Here is a 12329-nt window from a genome sequence, read left to right on the forward strand (position 1 = left end):
ACAAAAGTGAAACAAAAATTTTCTCATGCTAGATGATGCAGGAAAATCAAGGCTCATAAGAAGCTATACATAAAAACACTTTCCTACGAGCCGGGCATTAATTTTAGGAGCCTATGTTTTCTTATAATAATTACTTCAAATACATCGAAAGAGCCACTAAATAACAAAATTCCTTCTATTCCAAAATAACAATAAAATCTATTATAGTTCAACATCCATATTTTTTAAATACCCATTACATAGCTTCACATTGATAGTTCAGAAACTCATTGATCTCACTCATTCAGACCATAAAATCTTTTTATGTGAATATTTATTAGATAATAGGTGTGAGTTATAAATTTAAATAAATGGGTTTATTACATTTCTAAATAATAATAATTCAAGCATACATGCTAATAATCATTTCAAACTTTAAGAAAACTATAAAATCCGCTTATAATTTGAATATCAACTATAACTATAAATATTACTTACAGTAAATGTGATGTACAATGAAAAAATCATAACAGACCTTGTTATTAAGATCTTATCACATTTTAATTTATAATTTATTATATTCTAACACATTCATCTCAGAAGCACAATCTATACATAACCTAACTAATCTGTAGTCAATATGGCTCCATCAACACTGTAGAGCATAGATCATATCCACAATTGTCTAGGGTTAAAATGTCACCTATAGCGGATATATCCTCCATCAACACACTTGGGTGTAGGTCGTACTTCTACAATTAGTTGAGGTGGAAGGTAAAAATCATCAAGGCAAACTTCATCTTATAACATGCACATGTAGACACAGCTTCATTTGCATTCTTTTTAGCCTACAACTTTTTTTCGAAGAAGAAACCTTATGTAATACAATAAAAATAGTTCTAGCATGGAGTGAGGCATATGCTTCATTTAATTCATTATAAAGAATCATTTTATAATTGAAATAGATAAACCAGTTTAAGCTATTTGCAACTATGGTATTTGCAATTGCATTTAAGGCATTCATATTAGCTAACATGAATTGTTCTTTAAAATATAAATCACTTTAATTCCTACTTTAATTTGCTTCAAGGTACAAAGAGTATTATTATTATTATAAAGGATGAGTCATAACTAACTCCATATTATCTCCTAAGCATAACTTCTAGAAATAGCAAATTAGCAAAATTTTGTTCGACCCCCCTCCATCTCCCCTCATATAAAGAGAAATCATCTAATAATCAATCCCAATAAACCGCATACTGCTAGTTCACATTTTTATATTTATATATATTTTTTAAAACTGATTTCATTTACTTAATTAATTTTTTGCAGCAATTTTTTTTTAATAAATTCAGTTTTGACAACTTGAGTAAATCTTAAGCTATCCATGATAATTTATTTAATAATAATTTTAACACCAGTATTAATCAATTAAATAACAATTTGGGCTTTTAAATAAACACCTGAGAGTGTGACAGCTGATAACGGTGAAGAAATTAGAGCATAAAGGTGCACTTCCAGTGTATTGTGGTCTAGTTCGGCCAGCATAGTCTCAGATTCCAGTAATGCATTACCAAGTAAACAGAAAGAAAATGAGACAGTTCGTACAAGCTGGCTATATATAATCAGAAATGCAAAGACTTTTGGACATTTCAGATGTACAGTATGTCATCTTAAACAGTGGCTTAGAACAGAGCATTCATAAGTGGGGCAATATTTGTTTCTCACACAAGGATGACCTAAGCTCTATCAGTCAGGGTGTCTACAAATATAGAAGTTAACTTGGCATTATAATAGATAAAAACAGTTTCGCTCAAAATATCTTAAATATTATTATGCTATCCTTCCATGATTAATCTCTAACAAATGACAACATTAAAGAAGGATGAATAAAAAAACAAGCTGGGAAATGGGCGTATCTTGTGTTGAGGGGCAGAGGTGCGCCAAAAGAGGGATATATAAAAAATGATGAGACTGGAGTGTATTTTGGTGGGTTATGGACAACATGAAGAAAAAATGTTTTCTAAATCATGGAATTTCTACCTATGCTTGAAATTTAACATACATGTAATAGATCTTCACTATTACATGTCTTTGATAGACATCAAACCATACAGCCAAAATACTAGAAATGAATGGTTCATCATTGTCTATAGAAAGAAAGACACAATTACGAGCTAAAGCACAACAATAATCACTATATCATCAACACTGCTTATGAGTCCCCGCACTACATTATTCGTTGAATGTCATATTTCAGTAAACCAAACGCCAGTGTGGAAAGCCATTTAATTCATAGCTAATAATTCAAGTCAAGCAATCATCATTTACATGCATATTGCTTGAACTAAATTGTCAATTTCCTCTCATGTAAACAAAACACGTGCCCTGCAAGTGCTTGACGCATGCATAAAAGAGCTTGCACTTGTGATAAATCAAAATAAAAAAGTGTGCAGTATCTGATACTCTTGGGTGCCTCAAAACAAAACGTGCATAGCCAACTCTGATCTTCTTTGCATGAGAGTGAAGACCAGCAAGATATATGACCATGACTAGCTGATATATCCCAATGCCTTAGATTCCTTGCATTACAACAGCGAATTCAGGTGAGGTGGTATTTGGGGGAATGATTTGGTGAAGGATTTGGCAGGGGGAGGTTCTTATATCCATCCAGTTTGGTCCTTAGCCTCACCATACAGATACGAAGGATCAAAAGAACAGAAAACAAAAGTAGATTCCAAGGTTCACTTGAAATGCAGTAGCAATTGTAACACAATGTGAACATAAAGTAGATGCCATGACCATTTATCCAACTATATATATGTAATAATTTAACTGCCTTTTGCTGCATTATCAACCAAAACTAAAAGGTGCTCGGTCAGTTATTCAAGTGCTCATTGAAGCCAATCATGATGCATGGACGGGATCCGCTTGTGCTCGGGCAGGTAGTAGGTGATGTGCTGGATCCTTTCATTAGATCGGCAATGTTGAGGGTGGTGTACAACAACAAGGAGATCACCAATGGCACTGGACTAAGACAGTCGGCAGTGGTGAATGCTCCAACGGTTGAGATTGGTGGTGATGATGAGCAGATTCTCTACACACTAGTAAGTATTTTTTTTAATACATTTAAAATTTTCCTAGAAGTAAGCAGGTTTGTTTGTGGTGGTGTCATCTCCAAGTGACAAGTTGCCTTACGACATTCTGCAAACTGGGATATTCTGCTAACTTTGATCCTTGGTCAATGTGTTATGCTATTCCTAAGAAAAAGCAATTATGTTTTTCCAGGAAAACTTCACATAGAAGCATCATGCGATCCACACCTAAACAAGTTTATTAGACAGAATAAGCTTATAAATATTTTCCTGATTTATAGAGGCGTCTATGAATTTTTCCTGATTTGTAGAATTACGTTCACATTATCACACCGAGTACAGAATTTCTTGGATTTTTGCACTGCTTTATCACATTTATATGTGGTCCCCTTCTGCGAATTAATAGAAAGGTAGACAGACATGATAAACATACAGATTTGGAATTCTCCAGACTACTTCTACTACATTTTATACAGACTGGGACAATATGAAAAACTCAAACCTGAATTGATAGATGTGGACTATCTTAGACATAGATCTACTGATTCTATCTATATTTATGAACTAATTGTGAACCAAGCTTCCCATTCAATAAAGTTTTTGACAATATGATCCCATCACCATCTAAGTACAGTTAACTCACCACAGCCACAGCTAAAATGCTTATTCTCCTGTAATAACAATTTTTTATCTTTTCATCATATATTTTCAATTTCTCTAAATGATTAACTAACACATCCTGTTCCGAGCAATTATTACATCCGGTGTCCGAATGCGTTCAGAGACCAATAACCACGCGCCACATCACCTAAAACTCGGTATACATTCGGACCGTTCGGTTTTTGACCGGATGTAATAATTTCTCTTCTGTTCCTAAATTTTCCTAAATCTAAGTACTTCGATGCTAAAGATGAAGTTCCGCAATATGGAAGTGCATATTGTTTTATGTAATATTTTAACTTCTGTAAGTTTTCAACCAAATATTTCAGACAGAAAGATAACTCTCACCCTTCTATTTGCTTTGACAAAAGATATTTACACTTCTTTCATGGCATAGCACAGACAGCATATAATTAGATCTGATCCTTGTTCCAACTAAAGACTACAATTTTGTTGTTTCGTGCATTCTAACTGCCACTGTGGGATGTGGCTTTCACTGTTCGTAAAGAACTAAGGAACATCTTCCTAAAAATAGAAGAAAAAGAAAGAATAAACTATATAATCAAAGAGAGCGATAATAACCAAACACAATTGCATGAAAGAAAATTGAAATATTTTGATTGAGAAGACCCAAAAATCTCAAGAAACAGAGATGCTACCCCTTGCTTCAGTACAATTGATGACCTTATTGAATGAGCATATATCAGTCCCAGTAATTGTTGATTATGATTTTAAGAAGATAAATCATTAGCTAACTACATGTGCCTTATGAAAATCAGATATCTAGCATGTAATGCTTTAATCATTGCGCTTGCTTTTAAGTTTTTTAAGTCTTCTATCATGTAATAATCAGGTGATGGTGGATCCAGATGCTCCAAGCCCAAATAATCCGGAAAATAGAGAATACCTACACTGGTAAGTGTAAACAACCTAGATATACTCTGTGTATTTAAGAATGCATGGCCTTGCCCTAAAGAAAGTAAGAGCTCTGCCTGGCTCAATAATCAAGCAAAGGTGAATAGACAGAAAGTTAATGACTGTAAATTTTGACTATGTACATAGTAGCTTCCACTTTTGTACTCTCTGCAATGTAAACAGTTAAGAACTGACAATTTGAAAAGCAGCAACAACAACATCAAGCCGTTAGCCCACTGTGGGGTCGGTTACATGAATCAATGTTTCTTCATTGCGTCTTGTTAGGAGTCAAATTCTCATTTAAATCTAATAAAGAACGGTCATATCTAATATTTCCTAACCAAATCTTTTTAGGTTTACCTCTACCTTTCTTAATAGGTCAAATCTAATACATCTACTCTCCTAATAGGGTCATCGGAAGGCCTTCGTTTTATGTGACCAAACAATCTAAGGCGAGTCAAGAACTGAGAATTTGAAAAGGTGCACAAAAAATTTCAAACATCTAGAATTAAACATATGATCAAATATATTAATGTGTGGTTTCATCATTTGAGAAACTACCTTAGTTTCCCAATTGTGGAGACAGACATCCAGATTTCATTAGAAATCATCACCATCATTAGCCTTGCCCCAAATATTTTGGATTCACAAGAAAAAGTCATATATGGCCAATATGGAGAAGGTTTCCATTAATTATTAACTGTTAGAAACATGCACCTTCAACTTGATTTGGTTTTGCAAGTAGTTGGATTTCTTTAGCATATGCCGACATACAATTGCTCTGCAGAGGATTCTGTTGTAACAAATATTAGGTGCCTCGAGGACATAAAACTTTGATAACTACACTTTAGACCAGAGGGGCTCATTTGAATAAGGATTGCGTCTACTTCAAAACAACCATAACTTTTATATAACATCAACGTCACTTATCTGACTTCAGGAACCAGAATAAGGTTTTCTAATTGGAAGTTTGAGGGTAGATGCGGATGTTTCAAGGAACGAACAAGTAAATAACATTTTAAGAAAGGTGGTGGAGTATATTTCTGTAGGAAAAAATTCACAGGACTAAAAAAATAACGATGTAACATGGACATTAAACATCAGTTAATGAAGGAATCCTTAATAAGAAGCATGCGTCAGGAGATACAAATTGCAGTTGTTTGATTTCTGATTCCACACCCAACCAACTTTTTAGTCCTTTTTTTTTCTCTTTTTCTGGGAACAAATTGATGGCAGTGTGAATTAAACCCCTCCCTTCAAACTTTGAGGAGGGGAAATGCCACCTAAACAAGCATTCATATACAACTTTCAGGTCATTGACTGTTTAACTGTCACGACCCAGCTCACGAGCATCTGAGCATAGAAAAAACAAGTGGAGAATGGACGGCCATCAAGGAAAAAGGGTGAACAGCCCACAAGTGCACAATCTACCATTACCAAAAAGAAAATTCTATAGCTAACCCACAATTTGTTCATTCAAGATAATCAAAAGATACAACACTAAACATGTATATGTAACATCTATATGCATTATCAAATAGTGCTCATTACAACATCCATCCAATACAAAGAATCAAGCAAACCATAAAATGACACACCTTAACTAAAAGTGTCTAAAACTAATAGTTTAATACTTATATCTAGCATATGTACACACATACCTAGCCAAAGGTGCTCCGCATTTGTTGAACACAAAATCTTCTTGACTAATCAGTTATTTTATCAATGACATCCCTAACAAATAACATCAGCTAATTGCGGTAAGTTTCTTATATATATTGTCTTAAGTGACTTTTCACATATGTTTATATATATATATATATTTGGGAGAAGTTAACCTAATCTTGTAAGTTGTTCTGACTTATTCTATTTCACCTCCAATTGAAGTGCTAACTAGTTTTTGTTGGTATTTTAGGTTGGTGACAGATATACCAGAGACAATGGATGCAAGTTTTGGTAGGTCACAGTAATTTCAAGTTTATGTAATATTTTCATAATATAATGATAACATAGAACCCTCCTAAAACTTGTAAATAACCCAAATCTGAGATATTACATATTTTTAAATTAAGGATTTGGACAAATAAATAGCTAATAAAGCAGGCGGCCATCTATGCTGGTCTCCCATAAAATAAACTCATTATGCGTACAAAAATGCAATTCCCTGACAACAATAATAGCAAAGAGATGGTGAGAAAACTGAGAAAATAAGTGTCAGAAAATTCTTCTGCTAACCATAAACTATACTAAACTGACAATTAATCAGACGCTATAAGCTAATGAACATCAAGCATTTCCAGGAATAAAAAGGTCTGAAACTATCTTATTCTGAACACCCTGGATAAGCATATGAATGTCCAAGCATTATCCTTATTTCTCTCTCATTGCATGTTCTTAAAAATGCATGTCAATCTGATGTAAATGTACCAATATTAAGGAGAGGTTCCAAACCAACCATGACAAATATGAGTCCAAATTTAGAGGTGGTTTTATTAACTATAGTTTTGTATGCGTGTATAAACAAAACATATACATAACCTTAAAACAAAGCTTGTACAAGACCCAACCATAGAAAGTCATAGAATAGCAACGCCCTAGGCATATTATGCAAGGCATGGCCCCTTTAGAACAGCATGTGAGAACTCCACATTTAAGTGTGCTCTTAGCGAAGCACTCCAAGTGTCATTCCCTAGGACATCCTATTCAAGATATTATCTGCTCTTGCCCAATTTGTCAAGAATCCAACATTATTAATGATGGTACATACAAAGAACATATTAGGTGGTTGAAGTTGGAAGATCCCTTTGGCAAGAATCCAGCATAAATGAAGTGGGGAATCATAGTTGATGTCTATGACATACATCGATCCTGAAGGTGATGGCATGTATGGACATTATTAGTGATGGTAGATGATGAAGCTATCAGGCGTTGGAGTAGCCAGATGATAATAGCCAAAAGATTATAGGTTGGAGGACTGTAGTTGGCGGGCGACAAATATTGAAGAAATATAGTCGAAGGGCAATGAAGGTAGGAAGGACCGTCGCCGGGCCATAGTGGTTCGAGGGCCATAGTTGATAGGCAACGAAGGTTGGAAGGACCATGGTCAGGAGACAATAGTCAAAGGACCATAGTTGGCGGGCAACGGAGGTCGGAATGACCATAGTTGACAGGTAACGGAGGTCGTAAGGACCATAGTTGGCGGGCAACGGAGATCAGAATGAATGTAGTTGGCAGGCAATGAATATTAGAAGAACCATAGTAGATTGACAATGGTCCGAGGACTGTAGTTGGTGGACGATAGAGGTCATGAGACCAATTGATGGGTAACAGAGATCGGAAGGACCGTAGACGGGTGAAGGTGATAGGACTGTAGTAGTTGAGCAACGATGGTCGAATGACCGTAATCGAGCAATGCAGGTTTGAGGACTGTAAGTTAACAGGTAATGGTGGTCGGATGACTGTAGTTTGGCAACAGTAATCCGAGGACTATAGTGGAGCAACGGTGGTTTGAGGATTATAGTCAGCGGACGATGAAGGTCGAAGAGCCATAGTTAGGTGACAGCGGCCATAGGACCATGGAGGCTAGCTAGCAAAGGCTCTACAGTTACAGACGGTGGTGGCTCGGCAATAGTACTCTAGGATCCTTAGAGCCGCATACCTCTCTTAAATCTCAAGAGAGAAAGTTTAGATTTCAACTCCAACCTCCTCCTCCTTCCACTCTCATATAAAGAGTGGGGATATATTCATAATTTTTTTTAAATGACATGCCTCATAAATATGAAGAAAATATGGATCACTCAATCGGCTATACTAATTCTTTGATCATAAAACATTCATTCAATATTTGCATGTCTTAATGATGTCAGAATTAAGTGATCTTAGGCTTATTAGATTCATCTTGTCAAGCCGCTTGATTCCACTATAAGTATGTCAACTTTCAAAATCATTGTAATACAATTTGTACTCTATAGTTTTTAATTACGCTTCATGCCCTTTGATTTGGGTTCAATCGGCCCCAGATTAGACTACTTTTGGTGTCATTGGGTACGTCTCGTCGAGATAGTCAATTCAGCATATAATTTATTGAAATCAAAGTTCAGATGGTCCTAAATTTAATTTTGAAGGATTCTAATTCAAACATGCCTGGAGATTCGTGCTCAATCAAGGTATATTAATAATAAAAATGTTTAAGCTTTATACTGATTATAACCACCCCAAGTCAAACTATATATGATATTGTTCGCGTTGTCCTAGCCTATCCCAAATGAAGTTAATCTTACAATCATATTCCTTTTCATCCCAGGTAGTGACCCATCTTAATAATGCTATACTACAAGCATGGTTATAAATTGAGTTTCCAACAAAAATTCATCCATTAAACTAAAAAGTTAATTGCATATTATATTATAACTCTTCCATTAATATAGCTAATATCCTTTCTTCCACTTTAAACATTGGATTTTATTCATTCTTGAACCCTTAGGAGACTCCTTTTCTCCTAGAAGCCTGCCAAGATCCCATTCTTGTCCAAGCCTCGATCGCAACAATCACTCCTAGGCGGATTGAGGATTTCACAACTTCTGTGGTATGGCCTAGAGTGTCATAGGAATCTCTAGGTATTTATCAAAATCTTTAAAATCAAAATGACACCATCAACAATAAAAATGACAGAAAGAAAGAAATGTCATTTTTTGCTTCAAATTTTTAAAAATAAATAATATAATACATCAGTATGATGCACGAATACTTCTCCTCAATGAGGTATACAGTGTCCGACACATATCAGACATGATACATGTTTGATACACCTTCGATATGTATCGGGCACACCGAAAATATGTCAGATTAAAAAAATGTCAAAATCAAATTGGACATGCACGTCTTAAATAATCAAATTGGACATTCACATATTAAATTTTTTATTCTAATTTCTTATATTTCAAATTTTTATTTATTAAAAAAATTATTTTTTTCCTCTCAACAAATCCAAATCAATTGCCCGCACTAAATACCCCATTTCCCAAATATATCATTTTTATTTCTCTCTAGCATATCATAGCTAGGGTTTCACAATGCCAAATGCCATCGCAACATCAATGTCCGACGCCATCACAACATCAATGTTTCAAATTCGTCTGCAAATCAATGTTTGACGCCAACAATTTCTACTCGACAATGACACCCTGCATCCTCCTGACATCACATCTTTGTCCAACCTCATCTCACCATAGACAACCAAAATTATCTCGACATTGACGCTAGATACCTAACTCTTTACAACATTGTTGCCTCCCCTCTCAATGCTTGAAACACAACAATGACGTCTAACTCTCAACATTCTAATATTAATCATTTTAAGCACAAATATTAATTAAATGATTTATTATTTTTCAATTATTCTTAATATGTTTCTAACTCGATTTCTATACACTGTTTTTAAAATATAAAAATTATAATGTCGTGTCCAATCCGTGTATGTGACCTATATTTTTAGTAATTTGTGTCCCATGTCCATATCACCATGTCCATGTATGTGTGTCATAGAATACACCTAACTCCCACGGAACCAATAAAATGAGATAATTCTGATAAAGTATGATTTGTAACATGGATTAACATGTTTTTATTTACCTTGAAATTCATGTAGTTATGATTAAAGAGATTTGCTTCAGAATAACAAGACATTGCAGTTGCTACATATATTTAACCATTATACACTGATATACAATACCTTATTTAAATAGCCAAACAAAATCCAGCTCGCAAAATACAATATAAGCAAACTACGATCAAAAGGATACATTTAATTGACTTTTCCACTAGATTGCAAGCTGGTAACGGACAGTTAAATTTACAACTTGAAAATAACAAAAATAAAAGTAAGGTCACAGATAATATTACTAAGGCTGAAACTATAATATCTGGCCCCTTATTCAGTTATCCAGTAATTAATTAAAAATAAAGTCTTTCTTTGATTTTACATATCAGAAAACTCAATATTCTCATCAAGTCCTCCCCAATTTCCCTCTCTAATAAGAAATTCTTTATTTATGATATCTTGCCATAAACAAAAATGAAATAAACCATCAAATATTAGAAGTAACAAGATAGTTATTCAGAATAAATTGACACAAGCCAACGTCCATGTTAACCACATAAGCTCTCATTTATCTTCTTGCAATCACAATGTATGAAGGCGTCTTGAATTCTAATGTGGAAAACTAGTAAAAGATTTCAAATGCCTACTTTTTAAATCAAAATGATCATGCAAGTCTGATTCCATATTCATAAATATTTCAGGTAATGAAGTAGTCCACTATGAAGGGCCACGACCACAAGCTGGAATTCATAGAATTGCTTTTGTATTATTTAAGCAAGAAACTCAGCAAACGGTTTATGCACCAGGATGGCGTCAAAACTTCAATACTAGGGATTTTGCAGCAGTTTACAATCTTGGATCCCCTGTTGCAGCAGTGTATTTCAATTGTCAGAGAGAACATGGTTGCGGTGGCAGAAGGTAAACTGACTTTTTCTATTACTGTTTAGGGTAAACTCATAATTCTTACTGTTTGTCTGATTTGAATGTGCAAGCTATCACATTAATTCAGTTTCTTGAATAAGTCAACAATGAATGCAAACAATGTCTTCAATTCTACACATACTTTAAATTGAGATAACATGCTGGCACACTTTAATCCTAAACTAAAACTTTAAAAAAATTTGCTGTACATTTAAGCTTTAAAATCTGATGTCTTTATAATTTCTAGTCAGTTCCTATCATGTAAATGCATAGAACAATACATGCAATATGAAAAAACTCTTCCTGTATCTTAGTTATAAAGTTCTTTTGATTGTTTTCTTTTATTATAAGACGTCCCACAGTAGATAGACCATGTCTAATAATACCCCAAGGACAACAAAGACTAGAACTCATCAGGTTATGTCACCAGAATTTCTTCGGAGAAAAAGGGACAAAGATTATGTAGAACTACCCTTGCAGAACTTTAACTCAAGTAAAATTGCTATAATCTTTGGTTCGGCAAGTGTTGTATCTTGGCCAATCAATATTCATTAAATATTTTCTTCATGATATTTATCAACAGATTCATCCATATGCACTATTGAATACCTTTATATCACAAAATACAGCTATTTCTTCAAAATCTGAATATTCATTTTCTAATGGAAGGTTCCTCGGGGTGAACTGATTCTATCAGTAATACATTAAATATCAGCTGTTCAGAGTTCAGATACTCACTTAATTTCAAGAAGAGTGCAATACAAGAGTAGCACTTCAAGAATCATGTAACTATTTCTTTTTTGTAGCCATAAGTATGTTTTTTCTTCTAGGGATGTCCATTTTTGTTTTTTTCCCTAATTTAAAGGGTTCTGCAATATTGGAGAAGTTGTCCTATTTATGTATTAAGCTAAAAATAATTGAACTTTTCAAATTTGCTAGAACCAGTGATTTTCCATTTACATAATGTAGAAACTTAAGTAAAAGGACGCCTGTTCAAAGATAGAACCATTTGAACAGTTCTATTACATGCATCTTTCTTCTTGACTGTTCAAATGTAATTTCCCATTTCCATTTAGTAATTATTCTAAAGCTTTACGATTTAGTGATCTTGAAAGTCATTCATTTAAGGTGAATGAACTTTCTCCAATTTGCACCTCACC

The 12329-nt window shown here is 34.2% G+C and overlaps 1 protein-coding gene across 2 annotated transcripts; it reads left to right on the forward strand.

The window, feature by feature from the left end:
• The first annotated feature begins 2200 nt into the window (after positions 1 to 2200).
• Positions 2201 to 12233, forward strand: LOC110113975 (protein TWIN SISTER of FT). Of its 2 annotated transcripts, XM_020846707.2 has the most exons (5): positions 2201 to 3086; positions 4588 to 4649; positions 6565 to 6605; positions 10950 to 11166; positions 11839 to 12233. In XM_020846707.2, exons 1-5 carry the CDS (start codon positions 2889 to 2891, stop codon positions 11855 to 11857), a joined length of 537 nt encoding a protein of 178 aa, XP_020702366.1. In that variant the 5' UTR covers positions 2201 to 2888; the 3' UTR covers positions 11858 to 12233. The 2 variants fall into 2 exon arrangements, with proteins under 2 accessions (XP_020702366.1, XP_020702367.1); XM_020846708.2 differs by having other exon boundaries at positions 10950 to 12233.
• Positions 12234 to 12329: the final 96 nt, after the last annotated feature.

This window comes from Dendrobium catenatum, unplaced genomic scaffold (assembly GCF_001605985.2).
Source record: "Dendrobium catenatum unplaced genomic scaffold, ASM160598v2 original_scaffold_117933, whole genome shotgun sequence".
In the NCBI taxonomy this organism is placed as follows: domain Eukaryota; kingdom Viridiplantae; phylum Streptophyta; class Magnoliopsida; order Asparagales; family Orchidaceae; genus Dendrobium; species Dendrobium catenatum.

Coding starts and splice junctions, on each gene's coding strand:
- LOC110113975 (XM_020846707.2), top strand. CDS start 2,889: ATGATGCATGGACGGGATCCGCTTGTGCTCGGGCAGGTAGTAGGTGAT. Junction 4,650..6,564: donor AATAGAGAATACCTACACTG/GTAAGTGTAAAC, acceptor TTGGTATTTTAG/GTTGGTGACAGATATACCAG. Junction 6,606..10,949: donor GACAATGGATGCAAGTTTTG/GTAGGTCACAGT, acceptor TAAATATTTCAG/GTAATGAAGTAGTCCACTAT.